This window comes from Tasmannia lanceolata, unplaced genomic scaffold (genome assembly GCF_043159265.1).
Source record: "Tasmannia lanceolata isolate RefF3 unplaced genomic scaffold, GAP_Taslan_0.1 ptg000015l, whole genome shotgun sequence".
NCBI lineage: Eukaryota > Viridiplantae > Streptophyta > Magnoliopsida > Canellales > Winteraceae > Tasmannia > Tasmannia lanceolata.
The window spans coordinates 26,313,788-26,337,681 of NW_027518692.1; the positions used below are offsets into that span (position 1 = coordinate 26,313,788).

The following is a 23,894-nucleotide window of genomic DNA, read 5'->3' on the forward strand; positions in this document are numbered from 1 at the left end:
GATCCCGTGGCGTATATACCGGCGGTGCCAGTAAAACTGCCAATTATATCAAGTTTTAGGAGCATTTTTAGAGCACCATAGATAAGTTTGGTGGAACTTTTCATAGGCCTCTCGGCTTACCCTTCTTCACCGGCAGTTCTTTGATGAACACTGGTAAATTTTAATATTAAAGGGCGATGGTTCCGGAAGACACGTTCTACTCTCACCAACGATCAACAGTGTCAGAAGTCGGTCCTACATAATTCTTGTCGACAGGCCCAATGTATTAATCCGCATTGGCGGGATCTAGAGACCAATGTATTAATCCCCATTGATGGGACCCAAAAGTGTCAATGCATTGATGCCACATTGGTAGGATCCAGAATTTAACCTAAGCCTCACGAAAGTGCCAAAACAAAGTATCACAATAATCACGGAGGTATATGCATTCAAGAGTTTATCAAAAAAACATTCTAAGGCTTGCACAATCAATATGATAGGCAGTCAAAACATATCCATGGTTGGAGCAATAATGGGGCAAATCAATGGCATATGAAAGACATGAGTAACAAAGCTTAAAGGGAAACTAGACCCAAGGTTCATTAGAAGAGGGATTCTTATCAAGTTACGGGTATTTAGGGTTCCATGTGTTATATCAGAAGTTCAAAGAGATGCAGCAGGAGATTCGATTATCAAACACTAAAGTAATACAATAATACTTTTCTCAATCAGAAACCTAATTAATGTTCTTCGTATTCTAAACTCCGATCACCTATAGTTCAATTTAGAATCATATCTTAGTAAGCCTAAACGTCATGATGGAATGCAAAGATGCTGTCTAAGAATGCCCAAAACAGGCTAAATTTAGCTTTGGAGCAAACCCAGGTTCAGTCAACCAACCTTGGCTTGGTCGACCGAACCATAATTAAAAATTTATAGTATTCCATGTTTGGTCGTGTTCAGTCGACCAAACCCATAATCCAAGATTTTTATTTTTTGTAAAATCTAGTACCACCAATTCGGTCGACCGAACACAAGCTCACCGACTAGGTGTTCAATTGACCAACCCTGATGAAGGGAGATTTCTCCCAAGGCAATTTTCCTCCAATTTTCACAAACTTTGAGGGCTCCTAACTACGTCATTTCTTGTCGGAACCAGGGAAAGTTTGACCCATTGGAAGCTCGTAACAGGAGGTTTCCAAAGAACCCAACGAACTCACCGGAACTTCGCCAGACGACAGAAAATAAGAAAAGCCCCTTTTCTAAAGCCTCAATCAATACGGAATCGTAGTATCTGAGGAGATTGAATTGAAAATCATAATATGAACATATTTTGTACCTTGGATCGACTTATCTAGCGTTTTGATCTCCTTCGGTACCTTTATTTTCTTCTCTCTCTCTCTCTCTCTCTCTCTCTCTCTCTCTCTCTCTCTCTCTCTCCTTGAACGAAACATGAAACCCTCCCTGTGTTTAGGGTTTCGTTTAGGGTTTCTCTGGGGAAAACGGCTTAATAATATCATTTATATCCCTGTTAACGAGCCCTAGTCTCCTCCTTAATTTTTTATTTCAAAAATACCCCCTTCTAAAAAGATTTTAACTCAGAGGACATTTGGAGAATTTCAGTAATACAAATCTTGAAATTGAAAATCCTAATACCCGATATATTTTTTTCTTATTTTTTATTACAACTGGCATGATGATTGAGGAAATGAGGAAATTATCTGATGTCCGAGATGACATGCATGTGTTCACCTTTTTATACTGGCAGCCCCCACCCAAAGTGTAAATTTCTGGCTCCGCCCCTGAGTGAACTTATTCTTAATTTCATCTAAATTCCCAATCACCTTTTTAATGTCTTCTTTCTTGAGGACTGTCGGAGGGATTTCATTTGGAAAATAAGGAGCAAAACATGCGAGTGGAAATGACCAAATCATTGGTCAATTCCACTACCCTCTTTGTTTTTCAAACAAAACCATTTTGGAATTGTTGTCCATGTTTTTAAAACTGGTGCCTGAACCCGAAGATCGATGAGGTGAAAAGTACAAAGAAGACAAAATCAATATAAATATGAAATAAAGGCAGAGCTCAAGGGGAAGATGATGAAAAATCTACAAGAAAAGCCCGGTTGACCCGGATCGACCAATATTTTCTTCTTATATATTTTCCTTTATAATGTATCACTGTGCTTGCTTGCAGAGATCCAACCCTTTGATCTGGTGATCCAGGTGTGGTTGCAACTTGCAAGCACCATATGATCCAGTGATTAAGGGCCCTGACTGCCTCACTGTTTATATGTGTAATATATTTAGGGAACTGATATATCCTCACAAAACATAGTTTGATAACGGCATGACTCATTTTACTTCACAATTTTTTTAGGCTAAATATGTTTGGTTACAAGAAGAGTACATGTGAGAGTAGTCAACAGGAAAGGAGAAGAGAAAAATAATCACTTGGAATTTAAATGCTAAATGTGTTGCTTGGTTCAGGTAGAATTTTGAAGGGCCTTTTTAAATACATAGGTGTTATTCTTCTTCCCCCTCTTTGTACACCACCACCTTTATGGAAAGGCAAATAAAAAACCACACAAAAACACCTTTTTTGGTATACGTATTTGTAGAGAAATTATATGGTTAAGGCCTTACAACAATAATCAAGACCCTTATACGGTGGAGGTACCAGCCTTGATATTTATTTGATCCAATAGCAGCTTCTCAAAAAGTGAGCTTCCGTCGGATCAAATATGAAGGGTGGTATCTCTACCGTATTGTTGTAAGGCCTCACACCATATAAAAACTCCGTAGTTGTGACCATGGTTTCAAATTTCGGTTTCGGAATGTGTTTCGGTCCCCCACCAAAACCGTCGGCTCTATTGAAATCAATTATAAAAAAAAGATTTTATCTCATAATCGAAATTACCGAAATTTTGGGAAAATATTAAAAAAAAAAAAAATCTGTGAAATCCCGAAATTTCTCGACCTAAATTTCAGAATTTCAGCCGAAATAAAGTATCATTTCGGGTATAAACCATGTTTGTAACTATACCAAAAACACTTAAAAGTCTCCTTTGTTCTTGAGTTAGCTTCTCACACAAGGGGTGGGGGCTGCCACATCAGCCGACAGCCCAAGTAATCAAATCCCCATTCCCATTTACAATAGCAACCAAACATAGCAAAGGACTTGCCTTTGCATCCCAAAATGGTAAAAAAAAACCCTCGTATACCCCTTGTATCTCCCATTTTTTGGCAACCAATAAGTTATTTGTAGGCTATTTGGTGGGAAGCCAGTCTGTGACTCACATTTGCAAGAGACAGCATCCACCTCAGATGAATGAAACGAAAAAAGACAAAATCTGCTAAAAAGTGATCGTGTGTGCCATTTGTCTCACATATGCCAAAGTAAAAGACCGATTTTGTCTCACATGAGTAAAAGGCTGATTTCCGAGTTACCCTTCAACGACTTCATTGGAGAGACTCTTTAAAGGAGACATGGGGAAAGCATGGGCACACAGAAATATAAGCATGGAGGCCACTTTTTAATGAAATTATTTTCGGAGATGGCCCATCAGATCAATGGTGTGATCACAAAGTAGATTTAGCAGTTGATTTTACAATAATATAATGCAAATATCTGTATAGAACAGATCCCTAGTGAGAGATTTCTTCTTAATTCTTAATACAATTTGCTGTTGTTTGTGGAATAGAATAACAAGTTTCAACAGCTTGGAAATAGCACCTCCCATACACATTGGCAGTCCTCTTTGTGAGGGAGCTGAAACGCCAAAGTTTTGATATTGGCAGCCCTCTCTTTATTTAAAACTTCAGAGACTAGTTATAAAAGGACTTGCAGGGGAGCTTTGAAGGATCGTCCACTACCACCATGAGCTCGGAGGCAAATGCACCCCCATGCGTAGTGACTCGATCATTTGGCCGAGCATGTGTACTCGCAATTGGGACCGCAACTCCGCCCATGGTGGTGGAGCAGGACACATTCCCTGATTACTACTTCAAGATGACTGTAAGCGAGCACATGGTAGATCTAAAAGATAAGTTCAAGAGAATGTGTAAGTAGACTATGAGTTTGGGAGATGATTTTTTTCACCCATTATGCACCCCCTTTTTAATGTCAAATCAAGTTAAGGGGGCGGGCATAAACCTACAGGGGGGTGAAAAAATCATCTCCCTTGAGTTTTTATCTCTTAGTTTCATCTAAATTCCCAGAGCATTGATATTGCCACTCCCACTTTTTAAGTTTTTTTTTTTTCCCTATTTTCTTTTATTTGAGTAATTAACTTGGTCTACATCCCTTTCCAGTTGACTTGCTTTCAAGATCAACGAGTCACGAGTCGACTCACTGAGTTGCATGTTTATAATAAAGGAGCCGAGTCTTTCCAAGTTTAACAACACACATTTTACTTGCAGGTGAGAGATCAATGATAAAGAAACGTCATCTATGCTTGACGGAGGAGATAATGAAGGCGAACCCCAACATTTGCGCTTATAGCGCACCCTCACTCAATGTGCGCCAAGACCTGATGGACACAGAGGTGCCCAAACTAGGCCATGAGGCAGCCATCAAGGCCATCGAAGAGTGGGGCCGACCAAAGACCGACATTACCCATCTCATATTTTGTAACAGTGGTGGGGCCTCCATGCCCGGTGCAGATTACGAGTTGGTCAAGTTGTTAGGCCTCTCCCCATCTACAAACCGGTTCATGCTCTACCAACTAGGTTGTTATGCTGGGGGCACAGTTCTTCGGCTAGCTAAGGATATAGCTGAAAATAATCGCGGGGCCCGAATTCTAGTAGTTTGCTCAGAGATCACCGGCATTGGATTCCGTGGCCCGAGTGAGACTCACTTGGAGAACCTTGTGGGCCATGCGATTTTCGGTGATGGGGCTGCCGCGGTGATCGTGGGGGTGGACCCACTTGTCATGGTGGAGTGTGCTTTGTTTGAGCTAGTTAAGGCCTCACAAAAGTTGTTACATGGGACTGAAGGTGACATAGAGGGTCACCTAAGGGAGGATGGGCTTGTGTTTGGCCTGCAACCGGAGATCCCCACACATATTGCTACAAATGTAGGAAAGGTATTGGCTGACGCATTCGAGCCGTTCGGAATTTCCGATTGGAACTCATTGTTTTGGGTGGTGCACCCTGGAGGGCGAGCGATCCTCGACGGGATGGAGACAGAATTGGGATTGAGGCCAGATAAGTTGAGTAGTGCAAGGAAGGTGTTAAAAGAGTATGGGAACATGTGGAGCGCTTGCGTGTTCTTTGTGATGGATGCAATGCGGAAGAGATCGGTTCGGGAAGGACTCGACACAGTGGGGGACGGACTCGAGTGGGGGGTGCTCTTTGGGTTCGGACCCGGGCTCACGGCTGAGACCATCGTCCTTCGATGCCCCCCACGCTCAAAGTACTGAAAAAATTCATGACACGTGTGATGGGGAATTATTATTGTGTAGTGGGAAATGATTTTTCACCCTCTTCCAGCATTCCCACCCCTTTTATTTGGTAGAGAAGCATTTTCAATTTACCGAAATAAGATCCAGCAGTAATTGGCATATCTTTCGTGTGTCCGATGTATACTATGCTAGTGGTGAAATGACCGTTGAATGTTTTAAAAATCAGACCATCCCATTTGAACATGTCATATATTCGGTCTAGTTTGATATAGTATAAATGTAACGCCCCAGATTTTTTTGAAATACCAACTCGGTGCGTAGAAGAATATTACATCATCTTTCTCAAAAACTTTCATTATTCCCAAGATCTCAAATACAACAACTACGTTTAGAGGGTTTACAGAAATTAGGTCTAACTTATTACATCTCAATTCAAGACATAGTTGATACATATTTAAAACATATTTGTCCTTTAGAACAGTTCTGGATTCAACTCTAGCATTCCTCATCTTTCATCTATACTCCACCTGGGGGTTGGAACAATAAAAAAAAAAGGGGGGGAGAGCTCAAATAGCCGAGTAGGGTATAAACAACAAGTGATGTAGAATTGTCAAGCTCATAAGGACATGGTATTTTGCAGATAGGACATCTCACATTATAAACATGGAAAGAAAGAATAAGCACAACATACTTTCCAAACGTATAGAGAAAACTTACAGAACTTGATATCAAGAATTATATATATATATATATATATATATATATAATTATATATATATATATACTCCATTAAGCATAGATGCTTTCATTCATAGCCATATCTCGGCCCATTCATAGCCATACCTCGGCTCATAATCCTCTAGATTTACACTCTCTAGAGTCGTCTTTACCCACGTGCACATGGAGGACTATAACGCGTCCACCCGTCATCATATCATAACTCAGTCCATATTCAGAATTAGGGTATCACAAGATAAACTCTAAACATAAACATATCTCACGGAAACAAGTTTCGAGGATACAAAATAGAATTATAGCTTTATCAGTAAAATCATTTATCTGAAAGGAATGGGGTCTGAAAAAAAGGATCCCCCTTGGATTCTCATCAGTTGTGGATCTTATAAGGATAGAAACTCTTATAGCAATTGCGTATAAAGAGAATCAAAGAATATGAAATATTCACATCCAGTATATCAAAAGAGAATCAATGGAGAAAACTCTTACATATAGCAAAAGAGAATCAATGGAAGAAAACCCTTACATATAGCAAAAGAGAATCAATGGAAGAAAACCCTTACATATAGCAAAAGAGAATCAATGGAGAAAACCCTTACATATAGCAAAAGAGAATCAATGGAAGAAAACCCTTACATATAGCAAAAGAGAATCAATGGAAGAAAACCCTTACATATAGCAAAAGAAAATCAATGGAAGAAAACCCTTACATATAGCAAAAGAGAATCAATGGAGAAAACCCTTACATATAGCAAAAGAAAATTAATGGAAGAAAACCCTTACATATAGCAAAAGAGAATCAATGGAAGAAAACCCTTACATATAGCAAAAGAAAATCAATGGAAGAAAACCCTTACATATAGCAAAAGAGAATCAATGGAGAAAACCCTTACATATAGCAAAAGAAAATCAATGGAAGAAAACCCTTACATATAGTTTTCCGGTCACAGGTTTGTTTGAGCTTACACCTTGGAGTGGATAACCTGTAAATATATTCTAATTTTATCAAATTCATGTTTTAAGGCAGTGTCCTTTCTGTCCAGGTAATGTCCATCTATGTCCAAAATAATGTTCCCTGTGTTCAGTGTTCTTTCTATTAAATTTTTAAGATCATGGGGCCCAGCATGCACTATTCATATGGACCCCACATGTTACTATTCATGTGAACCCCACAGGTTACTATGCTCAGCAGTTCACCATTCTTTGATTTAGTTTATTTCTTGGCTACTATGCTCAACAGTTCGCCTTTCTTTGATTAAAGTTTACTTTACGGTTATTATGCTAGCGTTTCATCGTTCAAATAAGATGGGCTACTATGCTCAGCAGTTCGCCTTTCTTTGATTAAAGTTTACTTTACGGTTACTATGCTAGCATTTCACCGTTCAAATAAGATGATAAAACTTGCATAATCTATAGCGAGTTATCGCCTCTTATGCATGCTTTATCCTAATATTTACATAGGTGGTAGAACCAACCATATTACCCATAATAAATACTTTAACTATCTATATGAAAGACTTATCTTGTAGTGATGAAGTGGATTTCCTTTTCCTTCTCCTCTTTCTCTTTTTTTCCTCTCTCTCTTACTCTTTCTCCTCTCTCGTTCTCTTCTCTCTCTTTTTTTTTCTTCTTCTTCTCTTCCTCTATTTATAGGTATTTTTTTCAACTACAGTCTTAAATTCACAACTACTCTCTTAAATGCTTTTACAAAAATATAGGAATAGTAAAAGTATAAATAAATGAATAGTAAAGGCTGCTTGAATAGTATCAGGATGATTAATATTATTTAATTATTATTTTCGTTGGTGAAGCGCAACTACTCATTAATGATAGTGGTTGTGGAGTGACCCGCTTAACCAATGAGTTAATGAAAGTGGTTGCGGTGTGTCCTTCTGGTAGTGGTTCCCACTAGTGATGGGTCCCGCTGGCGTTGAGTCCCGCTATTTGTGGGTCCTGCTTGTTGTGGGTCCCACTGGTGGTAGGACCCGCTTGTGTGGGGCCCGCTGATGTGGGACCCGCTTGTGAATAGTACTCGGTGGGTCCTACTGTGAATAGTAATTTTGAATAGTTTATCTCAATAGTGAACTTGTATAGTATTTCTGCATAGTAATCTTACGTAGTATTTCTGCATAGTAATCTTGCATAGTGATTATTGTGAATAGTAATTATGAATAGTGACTATTGGTAATTTTTAATATGTGTAAGTATCTACTCATTTTTAGTTGACATCTGGGGCGGTGGTTTAGTGGTAGGAAGTCGTTCAATCCTCGCTCAGCGTTGGGTTCGAATCGCGTACGCCCCATTATGCCAGATGTCCTCATGCCCGATTAACTCGGGGAAAAATGAGTAATGGCCGATGATTACCCACCTAAGAGGCCATTTTTATTTATTTGTATATATATATATATATATATATATATATATATTACCGGTTATTACAATAAATTTCTTAATTCCAAATGAATGGCTCAATTTTTTAATTAGACCGCTTAAACCATTCAAATGGGGCGGGTCAATGCAAATTAGGCAGTTCATTTATATACTAAATTTTGGCACTTAATTAATCAAGACATTATTATTTTTAAATCTAAACAAAATAAAAGACTAAAACCTTAACATCTACCATTTGGGTATATGTAATTTCGGCTGAAATTTTGAGATAATATTAAATAAATATCAAAATCCAATTTTTTGGGTAAAATCCCTTAAATTTAGGCCAAAATTTCGGGGAAGACGAAATTTCGATCCAAATTTCTAAATTTCGGTCGAAATTTAATACCGTTGTGAGTACAGTCGATTTCGGTTTCAACTTGTAAAAGACACAAAAATTGGAGTTGCAACTTGGGTTAGGCAGGCCGGGCTTTCTGGTACCTTACCCTAACCTAGGGTAAACTATCTTCGGTCGGTTCAGTTTTATTATTTAAAAAAAAAAAACTCGAGATTCCTAAACTCGGCCGCCCATGAATTTTACAGGTGGTTGCAAATGTTTAAAATATGGGACTTTTAACTCGAATTATGAAAAAGGGTTGTGTTGGCAACATCATGAGAAAGGGGTGAAACGCATCCCAAGGCATGTTTTACGACAAGAATGCCCTTTACTTGCTTTTCCCTCCACCTTTTTGAGAAACGGATCCCAATGCATTTCACAAACCCTATTCACCTTTTTTACCTTCTTCTTCCCCACGTGAAGTGTTGAAAGTCCATTGCCTTTGGTAAAACTCCATTGTACAACCCCCTTCTAGTTTGAATTCAGCCCATATTTTTCAAAATGGACTATACAGCCCATACCATAGGATGATCCAAACTGCCCAATTGATGGGCCACAACGTAAATAGGTTGTGCCTCAAAAATCATTTCCATAGGATGATTCTACCCATCCGATCTAAAGAGGAACTCAAATTATGGAAACTTCTATAGATTGGACGGTTGGGATAATCTATGGAAATAATTTTTGGGACACAGCCTATTTATGTTGTGGCCCATCAATTGGGCGATTTGGATCATCTTATGGTGTGGGCTGTACAGTCCATTTTGAAAAAATACAGGGTGAATTTATCACTGCCCTTCTAGAAATTGTGTTCAATTACATAAATACGCTTGGCTTTTGACTTGGTGGTTGGGAAGATCTATTGTTTCTTCATGAGAAAGAATTTTTATATGGTGTAAACTCATATTCTCTAGCATTTTTCAAAAAAGTACTGTACGTGTCACACCATAGGATGATCCAAACCGTCCATTAGATGGGCCACAATGTCAATAGGTTGTGCCCAAAAAATCGTTTTCATAGGATGATCATAGCCCTCCAATCCATAGAGGAAATTCGGATTATGGAAACCTCTGTAGATTGAAGGGCGAGGCGAGGATCAGCCTATGGAAAACATACTCAAAACTTCAAACAACATTTCATGTTCTGTATTTTTTTGAATAAAAATTGTCCATCCACTTGAGTTTCTTTCCACTTTCTCTTGATCCCTAACTCTAAGCGCTAACTATGTACAATATAAGTCGGACTTATGACACTTTAGTTGATGGTCCCACTCAACTCAAAATAGATTGTGACCCTGACACATAAACTAAGATCCGAAAAGCACTCCAGAAAGGATAATTGATCTAATAAAATACTATTAGAATGTATGAACCACTATTTATACCTTGGAACCACTATTTATACCTCGGAACCACTACATAGTGGTAAATAGTGGTTCTGAGGTAAATAGTGGTAAATAGTGGTTCCGAGGTAAATAGTGGTTCCGAGGTATAAATAGTGGTTCTCATTGTTTAATTAGTGGTTTTGAGTGTTTAAAAAATATGTATACACTCATTCTCACTTTTTATAGTGGTTTTGACTGTAATTGTGGTTTACAGGAATCTTGGAACCACAATTAGTGCTTGAAATGATTTAATTGTTGTTCCTTTCATCTAAATGTGATTATGAGTGTTTAAACCGCTGTTTATAAATTCATGGCAACTTTGAGACCAAATGAAATACTATTAGAATGTATGAACCAGTATTTATACCTCGGAATCACTAAATAGTGGTAAATAGTAGTTCCTAGGTATAGTTAGTGGTTCTGAGTGTTTAACCCCTATAAATACAACCATTTTCACTTTTTATAGTGGTTTTGACTGTATAACTTTTTTATTTTCACAATTTATACTCTCGGAATAAGTATTAGGCCTTCTAAACTATGAACCACCATAGTGTTTGAGTGTTTAGACAACTATTTAAACCACTGTTCATAAATTCATGACAACTTTTGACACCCAATGAAATACTATTATAATGTGCAAACCAATATTTATACCTCGAAACCACTATTTATACCTCGAAACCACTACATAGTCGTAAATAGTGGTTCCTAGGTATAATTAGTGGTTCTGAGTGCTTAAAAATCTATTTATACACTCATTCTCACTTTTTTATAGTGATTTTGACGCATAACTTTTTATTCTTACTTAAAAAAGTTGAAAAGGGTTGTTGAAATGAATTGGGATCCGTTTCTTACCTTGGTGGAGGGGTGGAGGGAAAATCAAGGGCATTTTTGTCTTAAAACATGCCCTGGGATTCGTTTCACCTATTTCTCATAATTTAACGAACGCAAACATTTTTTGATAATTTCAGTTAAAAGTCCCATTTTTTTTTTATCATTTTCCCTAGATTCTTTCTTCCATTCTTTTTTGGGTTTTCCTCCATTTTACATACTGTGTGCATGTGAAGCCCATTTTTTTCCCCAAAAAAAGCATAGTGTGGGTCCCACTTTATAAGATAATCCAAACCATTCATTTATCTGCGACAACGTATAAAATCTCCCCAGTTACGTATTTGCCGATCCACAATTTTCCTCCCGGACCCATTTGGCGGAGCTTCTAGGGAAAAAAAAGGAGGGAATGTTTCCCGCCATTTTCTTCCGTCTACAAAAATGTCTCTTCTTCCTCCATTTCCTCCTCTTTCCCAAACCGAAACCCTTGCAGGGCGATGTCGAAAAAAACCCCAAAGAAACTCGAACTCTCGCCTTCAAACCCTAAGCCCTATTCTCCTCTCAATCCAAAACCCTCGCCATCTCATGCCCCTCCCACCCCAGAAACCCTAGCTCCTCGTCGATCTTTGCGGAGGATTTCTTTCATTTCCGATCCCAAAACCCCTCTAAAATCCATCAATGATCAAATCAAAGATCCTACCAACATTAAAACTCCAAAATCTACAAAAAATGCGAAACAATTCGTGCCCATATCAAAGAAAACTTCATTTTCCCCTACCTCACCGGATCTCGGCGAGCCAAAGAAGAGGAAAAGATCTGAAAATGGGAAAAAAACACCTCCCAAATTGACCTCTCGGGCTTCGAGGAAGGTGGAATTTGGAAAAAAGGGGAATTCGAAACCTAAAAATCGTATCTATTACAAGAGAATTGTTTATGATGGAGGGGAATTTTCAATTGGTGATAATGTTTATGTGAAGAGGAGGGAAAATGCGAGTTCTGATGAAGAAGATCCTGATGTTGAAGAGTGTCGGATCTGCGCAAAGTCTCGAAAATCTGTAATGATCGAATGTGATGATTGTTTGGGAGGGTTTCATCTCAAATGTGTGAAGCCTCCATTGAAAGAAGTTCCAGAAGGGGATTGGGTTTGTGTGTTTTGCGAGGCTCGAAAGATGGGGAAAGTTGTGGAGCCTCTGATGCCGCCGAAAGGGAAGAAGTGGAGAAGAACTGCGAGGGAGAAACTTCTTTCGAGCGATTTGTGGGCCTCGCATATTGAGAGGTATAGACAGTATGTGAATTGTAGCGAAATTTCTTACTTGTTTTTAGGTACAATGTAATGATTGAGAGGTAATCAGTATGCAAATTTTAGCGAAATTTCTTAGTTCCTTTTAGGTACAATGTATTGATTGACTGGTAATCAGTATGCAAATTGTAGCGAAATTTCTTAGTTGTTTTTAGTTACAATGTATTGATTTTTGCTTTTATTGAAATTTGAGTAGTTTGTGGAAGGAACCAGATAGTACCTATTGGTTTAAAGGCCGTTGGTATATAGTTCCTGAAGAGACTGCAGCTGGGAGGCAGCCACATAATCTACGGAGGGAGCTTTATCGCACAAATGATTTTGACAACATCGAGGTAACTGTTTGGATGCGTCTCCTTGCTTTTTCTTTCTTTCTTTCTATTTTTATTTTAGTCGTATATTAACACGACAATATATGTTCCCAATACTTTGATAGGTTTTTCTTGTTGGGGTACACAAGCCTCACTTATTATTGTTCTGTGTAATTTAGTGAAAATTCATCTAGAAAGAAACACATCAATTGAGATGGGCAAACATAGACATTTAAGAGAAGTGTTGTCACAGTAAATGATAGGGATATGAGGAAATTGTTGAAAACACTCAAGAGTGATGAAATAACTTGGTCAATTTAACATTAAGCCTGAACCCATTTTTTTTTAAAATTTAACATTAAGCTTGAGCTGAAATTTACCCCTGACACAGAAATGGATCACCTTTACCCGCGAGCATAAATGGTTGAGTGCAACAATTAAAACATGGGGACGTTAATCATTTATCAGCAATTAAAATCTTACTGGGAATAAATCAATCATAAAGTGACACATAAACATACACCATTTTAACACTGATGATATTGTAACCTTTTAATTTTTTTATTTTTGCTGTCACACATAAGCAAATTTACAAGCTTAGTTATGAGGCAACAATATTTGTGAATGCAGACAAATGTTTCAAGAACTTTTTTATTTGAGATTTCTTACTATTTTTAGTTCATTAATAGAAAGGTGATGGATACATGCAGAAACTGGGAGACTGTTTATGTACAGCTTAGTACATTGGTCTCTATATCTAGACAAGCCGGTTGGGTTTTCATTGTTGGGATCCAATTTTTTACCATTTCGGGATCCCTTGGGGTTCTGGAAAACTAAATTCTGGTGAAAAGTTACTATGATCCAGATGGCATTAACCAATCTTTAAATTGTTTTATTCTATTATAGAACACGGTCTTGATGTCTGTAATGTTGGTGGGAATTCACAGACTCTCCCTCTAAGTGGAGCAGAAGAGAGGCAGAGTATTATGTAATTGCCTCAGGCATTGATTCTTGGCCCTGATGGGGGATGAGCTGAATGGCATGGTGGAGGAGCAATGCCTGTTTTTAACCATTATATGCCTTTTCTTGAAGTTTCCTTTGTCTAGAGATCAAAGGATGAATGGATCTGGTTATCTTGGATATTGATCCGCTCTATATCATGCAAATCGTGAAGATATAAAAGTTAAAAAGAAAGTTGGAACTCTGGATCCCGGCAAGACAGCGGATTTGGAAATCTCGAGGTCAGCTGGGGGCCCACCCTTTTCGAGAGAACACACTTCCCTCCAAATATCATATGGCAAAGGTGTGCTTTCTAGAGAACAATCCAGTGCGAGTTAGATCCCAGATAAAAAGGACCAAGAGCTTCCTCATCACTCGCTGGGCCACCACGAGGACTGATTCATTTGAAAATGCCCGTGACTATCTATCTGCAGAAGGAACTCCAGATGGGGAAAGAAGGAAGACAACTGTCCAAACTCCAAAGTGCCCCCACAAACCCCCGGCATATGCTCTTCACAAAGCAAACAGAACTGTCCCCTCCTTCAAATCTCAAATACATAGGGGAAGAGGAAGCTTCAAGTCTTGAATTGTTCTTCGAGGACGAAGAAATCCAGGAGGTGGAAAACAAATGGACTATCTGTCCTTGTTGGCTACTTCCTGGGAAGAAGATCTTATTTTGTTGCTCTCAGAGAAAGCCTCATCCGTAAATGGAACCTAAAAGGGGGCCTACAAATGTTCACACTGGAGAATGGATTCTTCTTATTTAAATTCACAATCTCCGATGATTGCACACGAGTCCTAGAAGAATCAAGACACAACTATGGAGGAAGGCCCCAAATCCTCCAAAGATGGACTCCAGAAGCCTCTTCGGAGAAGAAGCAACTTTCTGAAATTCTCATTTGGATTCGTCCCCCAGGGTTCCACCTCATATTTTGGACCCCCCATAATATGAGCAGGATTGCCAGTATCATTTTCAAGCTTCTCTATAAGTCTATATGGACACCCCTAACTGCCGATTCGTCAAGGTTGAACTATGTTAGGATGTGCATCCAAGTTAAAGCCGATCAACCCCTATCGGACTCAATCAAACTTAGAACAACTTTGGGAGGGATCATGCAACCAATAACATGTGATTAGATACCCAAGGTTTGCAACAATTGCAAAGATTTCAGCCATAGCACATGGGAGTGCAATTAACTTCCAGAACAGAAGCCCCCTCAACCTAAGAAGGAATGGAGGCCCGTTAAGAAAAGTGAAGAATCTAACAAGCTGGCCTCCTCAACCAAACGAGAATCCGATAGTTTCCCAAGAGAATAAGTTCTCCTCAAGGGGTAAAACTTTGGAAAAACAAGTGACTTACCATCAAAGCAATCATCATGGTGAGCCTCAAGTTGAAGTTTCAAAGAGGCAGCCCTTAAGGAGCCAAGGAAACATATTCTCGCCTTAAGAAATCCTGGAGGAAGGGACATCCCACATTGAAGAAGGAAACCGAGATATGGAAGGAATATCCTTCCAATTGGAATCCAATCCCACTGAAGAAGACTCATGGCAAAAATTCAAAGGAAGAAAAAAGGCAAACTTACTTCCCTATTCTTCCCATCTTTGCCGACAAGTGGGCTATCCTCCATCCCAATGAAATTAACGAGTCAACCCCCAATGGTTCAGGAGTTGAGGAAAAGCCAAATAATAAGGAAATATAACTAGAAGATGATAAATCTCTTGGATCACAGTAAACAAGACTTCACCTAAGTTTGGGGTCCTGCTCTAGGGATCACTTGTCCCCCAAGACTCAAATTGCACAAATCCAGCTTGTATATTTTCTTTCTGTTGCTCGTTTCGAGTTTGTCTTCAAGGGTATCACGAACCTACTTGGTTTGCCCTTTTCCTTGGACATTGTTCTAAAGATTGGTCAGTGGTCCTGTTTCTGTTATTTTTTTTTTTGCTTGGTAATCCTGTTTCCGTTATTGTATCATCTTTCCTTATTTAATACACTGGTAGGGGTTCGCCTAACCCCAGCTTACCCATAAAAAAAAGTGTATTGATAAGAGAAGAGAAGATGGAGAAGAGAACCAATGTTTTGCGGGGATTAAAGTTACACAATTTTTGTAGCTCTCTCTTTTTATTATCTTAAGTGAGTTACATCTGAAATGTCAAAAATACCCTTCATACGAAAAATTCAATATAATGACTCTATTTCAACAGTCATTTTGTAAGGAACTATGGTGAAGATGGCTTAGTATCATATCAAATTCAGCCATTGAGGTGTTTCATTTTTCTCCATAGAATAGTGTATACCTGCAATATATTACTTTCAAAACCATTTGCAAAATGTGTTCTCACTCTTCAGTTTTCATGGATGGCAAAAAAGAAAATGCTCTTGATTTTTATCTGCATTAGTGTGGAATAAACTAATGTTAAACAAAAATTAATGTGCAGTACTTGTATGATTTCATATATTCCTAACTTATACAGTATCTACAGATGGAATCCGTCCTCAGACATTGCTATGTCATGAACCCTAAAGAATTTTCTAAGGCCAACAACGAGGGAGATGATGTCTTTCTTTGTGAATATGAGTATGATGTTCATTGGCACAGTTTCAAGCGTCTCGCAGATATTGATTATGAGGAGGTACATTTTTCAGGAACTGGATAGTGGCATTGAATTTGGTATGTGAATTGCAATAACAGATGGCACTCCACGGAGTAGGAACCTACATTGTGAAGTTAAATTTTATCAGCTTGTCTTTTCATGCCAGAATAATGGAGAAACTGACAGTGATCAAGATTGGGATTCGTCCAAGGATTCGGGATGTGATACAGAAGAAGACATGGAGTATGAAGAAGAGAGTGTCATGGCTTTATCAGCTGGGAAATCCCCAGGTCACAAACACCAATATCATGAATTGGCAGCGGTATTATTTGTTTTTTTTTCCTTGTTCTTTTGGGGGTTATGATATTGTCAAAGGGCCAATTACTCCTGTGAAACTACCAATTACTCCAAAGGCTTAAGCTGTTGGAGAAGGTGTTATTTATTCTTTTATACTTTTAACACTCCCCACTCTAACAACTCCAAAAGCTTAAGCTGTTAGAGTTGGTGTTGGTGTTATTTGATCATTTATATTTTAACAACCCCCCCCCCCCCCCAAAGCTGTTTGACGATGACGTTATTTACAGACACTATCTTTATATTAAGTTAATACCTTTCAAATGATTTATTATCCATTCAGAACTCGCGGAAGGGGCAGACATTTGGTCTCCAAAAGATCGGAGCTAAGAAAATCCCAGAACACATTAGATCCCACAAGCAGACCGAACTTGAAAGGGCCAAAGCAACACTGCTGTTAGCAACTTTACCTAAATCACTGCCCTGCCGAAATAAGTATGTGCCAATTTGTTTGTCTTTTGTAGGCCCCACTATTCTTCGCAGTATGGTTTTATTGAAGAAATTTGCTTATATCGCAGGGAAATGGAAGAGATAACTGCGTTTGTAAAAGATGCAATCTGTGAAGATCGATGTCTAGGACGCTGCCTCTATATCCATGGTGTTCCAGGAACCGGCAAGGTAGGTCTTCCTCTCATGTAAATATTCATCTTGAATGGGCTATTTTGATGTCTCTATTTCTTTTTTTTCCTTGAATAATATGTTTATTTATTTATTATTGCAGACTATGAGTGTCCTTTCAGTGATGAGGAATCTAAGGTCAGAAGTTGATGCAGGAAGTATAAGACCCTATTGCTTTGTAGAAATTAATGGTCTAAAATTAGCCTCTCCAGAGAATATTTACAGGGTAACGAGTTACTTGAAACAAGTTCTTTGTATTTACTCGTCTTTTCTTTTCCTCTCTTATCTGAACATAAAAAATCTGCAGGTTATATATGAAGCACTAAGTGGGCATAGAGTTGGATGGAAAAAAGCTCTTCAATTGCTGAATGAGCGATTTTCAGATGGTAATAAAGTTGGCGAAGAAGAAAATCAGCCGTGTGTTCTACTCATAGATGAGCTTGACCTTCTTGTCACCAGGAACCAGTCGGTAATTGTTGCAGCTTATGGTGTATCAATTTTACAGTAACTGACGCAAACTACTACCTGTAATTTCTTGGATGTGCCTTTTAATTGCTCTATGGCTGCTTTTATTGTCACAAAAGATTATAAGAATTGATCTGTAATCATTTTTTTTTTCTGATTACAGGTTCTATACAACATTCTTGATTGGCCTACTAAACCACATTCCAAATTGGTTGTAATAGGTACTTCATTCGACTTAAAATATGCCTCTTTGTTTGAGGTGCTATCGTTACATGGTTCTCATTCCTGTGAATTGATATGCAGGAATAGCGAATACCATGGATCTTCCAGAAAAGTTACTTCCACGTATTTCTAGTCGTATGGGCATTCAAAGGCTATGTTTTGGCCCCTATAATTTCCAACAACTTCAAGAGATAATTTCAAGTCGTCTTAAAGGCATTGATGCGTTTGAAAAGCAAGCTATAGAATTTGCCTCGAGGAAGGTAGGTCTTGGGACATTTCTCCATTCTTTGGGGATTTTACTTTTCTGAAATGGATGTGAACAAGACTCTTAGGCATGCATATTCTTATGTATGAACTGACCATCCATATGAAAATTCATACTTCTTTTTCATCAGTATCATTCTGCATTGCATCCATGGGTCATCAGATCTTAATTGTCATTCACACATGGTTTGCATTTATGTGGATGCAAAAAATACAGTTGGCTATTTTTTTATCCTACTCTTATTCACCACAACACATTTATTCAGGTTGCGGCCATTTCGGGAGATGCTCGTCGTGCCCTGGAAATATGTAGGCGTGCTGCAGAACTAGCAGATTATCGTTTTAAGCACTCTGTACAATCCATGAAAGCAACTGACTCTCTTTTTATTGGTAAGAAGGGTGCTGTATATTTTGTAGGGAATGATGTGTAGATACATGCCCTTAGCTACAGCTTGTTGATGTTAGAGTGTGCGAATTCTGATTATGATGATCCAGTCCATATTCATATTCACAACAGAAATAACTGGTTACCTGCATAGTTTCCAGCTGGATTTATTTGATGATTATTTTGTCTTCATTTGTAAATTCAGCAAAGGAAAATTTGGAAATTATAGTGGATGTTTAATTATGGCTGCTGATCAGCACTACCATGTTTTAATAATTGCACGACCTCGGCTTGTCTTTTCTTTATTAATTAGCTTCTGAGAGCTGTCTGGGAACTGTAATAACCTTTGACAGCTGCTTAAATAATAAAAGACAAGATGTGTTAGTGCAATTAACAAAGCACTGTAGTGCCAAAATCAATAGCCTCAATTAATTACTTATCATAATTGTCATTGTTATTGTTAAAGTTATCATTATTGTGTTATACATACAGATTGGTATTTGCCATCTAGTTGAACAACCTTTACTGATATTTGACTAGTTCACGCATGATTTAGATTGTTGCTGGTTTTGATACTCCAATATTTGACTAGTTCGCGCTCGATTTAGATTGTTGCTGGTTTTGGAAGTATCTTCCACTGAGATCTCTATTGAATGTTGACCAAATAGATCATTGCATTTCTATATTTTCCAGGAAAGCAACTTGTTGGTATGGCTGACGTTGAAGCGGCCATACAGGAGATGTTTCAGGCACCTCATATTCAAGTGAGTTGAAGTTAATAATACGAGATTTGCTAGCGTCTATCGCAGAAGGCATTTCGCGGATGGTCTTGCATGTGAGAGCAGCCACCTCATGAATGGAGACAAAATCTGCTGAAAAGTGAGCCTTGGTGGCTGCTCTCACATGCAACAGACCATCCACGAAATACGTTCTGCGATGGACGCTAGCAAATCCCCAATAATATTCATTGTCAATTATGAATCGTGTACTTTTTTTATTATTGTAACACAATGCTCTAAACAGACCATTGAAAGTTTCAACTAAAGAGAATGGACACCACCATGACAATTTGGATTACGTGATAAAAAATCACCCTTGGGAAAACAAAATCAAGTAACAGAACTATCTGAGAGTCCTACATTTTTGTCATGGGGAAAGAAATTAAAAAATTTCAATTTATGGAGCCATTTATGGTGTTAGCATGACTATTGCTACCTTTGACATTTTGCTTGGTTGAAGTGAATCTTTAGTTACATTCATGGAATGCCAACAACATGTGATTTTTTTTTCTTTGCAAAGATTTATGCGTTCTCTTCATACAGGTAATGAGAAATTGTTCAAAACTCAGTAAAATTGTGTTGGTGGCTTTGGTTCATGAGCTCTACAAAACTGGAATGGGTGAAACTACCTTTGAAAAGGTTATTTTCTTGACCCTTAGTTTTGAATGTTTGGTTTTCATGCAGAAAATTCTTGTGTCCTCGTAAAGCTCTTCTTTTAAAAGTCAACAGATTTAAGCTATGCTCTGTACAATTGTAGTATGTAGATATGCACTACTACTGTATTTTCTGTCAAGAAAAAAAGGTTGAATATTTTTGTGCAAGAAATTATGTCAATCGTGATTGTCGTAAGTTTTAATATTAATTCAGTAGTATTTGCAACTAAGAGCAGATCCTCATTTATGCTGTTAAAATTCTAACAATTAGTCTCTTAGGCCACGTTTGGATACCCACACGATTTAGATTTGGATTTCTCACATTTGCAGTTGAGATTTGGAACTGGATCAGATCCTTAGATTTCCAAAGCAGCTACAACACTGAAAACAAATCTGATTTGCAAATCTGTTCTGCAAGACATAATTTGGAAATCAATATTTGTGGCAATAACCTTCACCCTCACTGCTCCTCCACCTTGCTGCTGCAGCAGCCAGACTTCCCCCTCCCCACGTACAACATGAGCATGAGGATGATTGATGTATTTTGTATCCAAAACTCAAATCCAAATCTAAATACAAAAATACGAGGTATCCAAACGTGGCCTTAAGGTTATGAGTCTTAGGAAATCGATTTTGATATTTTTTGTTTTTATGGCCTTGTGGTGTTGTAGTTGGCAATGGCTGTTTCCTGCCTCTGTAAAAGCAACGGCGAAGCTTGCCCTGGATGGGATACTCTCTTGAAAGTCAGGTAATCACTTTTAAATAACTTATTTTCCAATTAGCGCATATTGATTGGTGTTTCGTAACATTTGCTGGTAAGCTGGTATTATCTTATGCAATGAGATGCTCTTCTCACTCACAAAAAAAATCTCCCTTTATTTTAATTATTTGTAGTTGAACTTAAATTGTGAATCAAAAAGATAAAAACTCTTAAAAGTTTCTTTCTTCATATTGCAGTTGCAAACTTGGTGAATGCAGAATTATTCTTTGTGAAGAGGTAGCTAGGCATAGGTTGCAGAAACTGCAGCTGAACTTTCCGAGGTTAGATTTCTTTTTTTTTTTGAATAGGTTAGTGTCTCTCTGTTTTAATCAGTTTTATTTAATTTTAAACCACAGTTATCAATGGCAAAATTTCCTCTTACTGAAATCTCACTATTACTGCTCCAGTTCACTTGACCTGTCTGGCCTGTTACAAGTCCTTATTTAATCCAATACCAAATTTCTTGTTTAAGACAACGACTCTTATTTAATCCAATACCAAGTTTCTAGTTGGTATTGGATTAAACTTTAAAACTATTATTTTTCCGCCAAATTTTAAGCTATGCTCTGTACAATTGATACGAGATATGCTCTACAATTGTAGTATGACCGCCAAATCTCGTATCATTTAACTTTAAAACTATTCCTAGAAAGGTGTTCTTAATGTACTAGGTCTATATTGTGATTTTGATTTTAGCATGACACCTTAGGCCCTGCTCGTTTTAGATTTTGAGCATCGATTTTGATTCCAAATAAAAAACAAACAGGGCCTTAGTAGCCAGCATTTTGATTTATCCTTGGTTGTCTTCTGATGTGGCAGCGATGATGTGGCTTTTGCACTGAAGGATTGCCCACAACTTCCTTGGTTAGCTAAGTACCTGTGATGCAGACTTTGAGGATAGACATTCTATTTTACATTCTTAGAGATTTTTCACTTTACCATCAAAGATCAACTCTTGATGACTTGACTCTTTTCTATTTTTTTACCCTTTCCATAAATTAATTTTAAGTTCAAACTTTTGTTCCAATTTTATCTTGGGAAACAAATGGTACTTTGATAATTCTGACTCTTACTTTTATTTTACTTAGCCATTTGTGGCTTGAAACTTGAAACATTTGACCAACTGGATGGCAACTCTCCATATGAATGTGGACTATCATTTAGGAAATTTCATTTAAATATCATGTGTTTACTTTGTACTGTTGATATTGATGTTTATGATGATTATTTGTAACATATTCATATGTTATGGGGTTAGTATCATGTGCTTTGTTATTAATCAAATGGGTAAAAGCTTTCTATTATTCACCACCAACACCGCAATTAGTGATAATGAATCTCTATGATTAAGAGATTGTGCTTTCTCCCCATGGGAGGAACAACAAATTAGATTAGGAGGAAAGCTGTTGCTAAACAACACCTGGAGCCGTGGAAGGCCAACTATAGCTTGATGATGATGGTAATGGCTGAAACTCCCCTCGCGGAGTTGACTTTTGTGGAATATACGTAGAAGGGATTGGAGGATGACCCGCCGGATTTTGGTGGTGGTACGAGGTGGAGGCCGCCAGATATTCGACGGTGTTGTTGGGTGGTTGGCTATCATGCACGGTTAGGGGCGCACAATAGCTCTTGGCCTTCGAGCGGGATTTTTGAAAATCAAATTCGGAATGTGGTGAAGTTTGTGTGACGTGGCAGATCACGGTCCTAACTTGGTGAGCCCCACAATAGGGCATTTTTGTTGGATTTGTTACAATGAAGGCTTGGGTAGTATGAGGGGTAAATGGGCTTTTCTTTTGGGCCAAGGAGAATGCTCCTAGGCAATTCATACTATGTAAATCTGGTGGGACTACTAGTCCCCATTGTAAATTTGCTAGTATGAATATATTTGTCAATTTAAAAAAATAATAATGTTATTCTTAAAATAAGAGACATCCCCTTGGGATGTGGGAATGGCGCATTGCGAATTAATTTTTTTTGCCTCCCAAACATAGGATGAAAAGCAGATCTTCAAGAGGCAAGGACCGAGCAAACGGAAGCATTACTAAGAAAGTAAAGAAGCCCCTAGTGCATGCCTTGTAGGTATGCACATATAAATTGCTGAGGACGAGGTTTCTCCATCGTTCGATGTACTCGATGACATGCTCGTCTTTCCTCGGTCGAGTGAAAGCGAGCTCCACCATTACTCACAGTCCTTCGAGTGCTGTAGAAGCGATTCAGAAACTTGCGCTCGAGTTTGTCCCAACTGTCGATGGAACCAGGCTGGAGGTCGGTGTACTAGTTGAAGGCATTGCCACGGAGTGCGCGGATGAACCTTAACTGTTAGTTGGATGGATACCAAACCCACCTTTGACCCTTAAATAAAACCCACCTTTGACCCTTAAATAGTCCTTCAGCTCCTCCCAACTAGCTTCAATGCCCTCTCAAGTGTAACTAGGGTTGTTGCCTCATCCATTGCTGTGATTCACCATTACACAAAGTCACAAAGGGTCTGTTCGAGAGGGGTAAATATGAGAATGTAACATATTTTGAGGTAAATCGTTTAGGAGGAATCTACTTTTCCCGCATTGGTTTACCCTTAACTAAATTCTATTGTTCCAATATGTAGGGTAAACTAAGAGGGTATTTTATTTCCAATGTTTCAATGACCACATATTGTACTTTTCCTGCATTGGTTTACGAGAGGGTGGAAATCATGGGGTAAATCATTTCGGAGGAATATACTTTTTCTGCGCCGGTTTACCCTTGAACTAATTTCTATTGTTCCAGTATGCAGGGTAAAACCAAGAGGGAATTTGATTTCCAATGTTTCAGTGACCACATATTGTACAGGTGAAATGTATAACTTTTACACCAAGTAGATAAGAGGGGGCTTAGGATCATTTTCTTGAGAAGAATTTTGGGCCATGATCTATCTGTGTGTGTGTGTGTGTGTGAGAGAGAGAGAGAGAGAGAGAGAGAGAGAGAGAGAGAGAGCTCTTTAACTCGTTTCCAATTATGACCTCCAAGTAGAGATGCGACTTACCCCACGACTTTGGGATCGATGACGGATGAGGGGGTAAATGAATGTTTTACCCCCTATTTACCCCATATGAGGGTTA

General features: G+C 38.3%; 2 protein-coding genes and 1 non-coding gene across 4 annotated transcripts; all 3 read left to right on the forward strand.

The window, feature by feature from the left end:
• The first annotated feature begins 3,716 nt into the window (after positions 1-3,716).
• Positions 3,717-5,440, forward strand: LOC143846067 (chalcone synthase 1-like). Its single transcript, XM_077354478.1, has 2 exons — positions 3,717-4,042; positions 4,401-5,440. Exons 1-2 carry the CDS (start codon positions 3,859-3,861, stop codon positions 5,399-5,401), a joined length of 1,185 nt encoding a protein of 394 aa, XP_077210593.1. The 5' UTR covers positions 3,717-3,858; the 3' UTR covers positions 5,402-5,440.
• A 6,028-nt stretch (positions 5,441-11,468) lies between these two features.
• On the forward strand, positions 11,469-22,000 carry LOC143845490 (origin of replication complex subunit 1-like). Of its 2 annotated transcripts, XM_077353859.1 has the most exons (16): positions 11,469-12,373; positions 12,594-12,729; positions 16,186-16,335; positions 16,463-16,618; positions 16,934-17,085; positions 17,169-17,268; positions 17,372-17,494; positions 17,576-17,737; positions 17,897-17,954; positions 18,037-18,215; positions 18,486-18,609; positions 19,298-19,368; positions 19,927-20,022; positions 20,708-20,784; positions 20,994-21,077; positions 21,616-22,000. In XM_077353859.1, the coding sequence occupies exons 1-16, from the start codon at positions 11,595-11,597 to the stop codon at positions 21,677-21,679; spliced, it is 2,511 nt and encodes an 836-aa protein (XP_077209974.1). In that variant the 5' UTR covers positions 11,469-11,594; the 3' UTR covers positions 21,680-22,000. The 2 variants fall into 2 exon arrangements, with proteins under 2 accessions (XP_077209974.1, XP_077209975.1); XM_077353860.1 differs by lacking the exon at positions 19,927-20,022.
• On the forward strand, positions 16,246-16,323 carry LOC143847635 (small nucleolar RNA snoR28). The gene has a single exon (XR_013235161.1). It is a non-coding gene; the product is annotated as a small nucleolar RNA snoR28 (small nucleolar RNA).
• Positions 22,001-23,894: the final 1,894 nt, after the last annotated feature.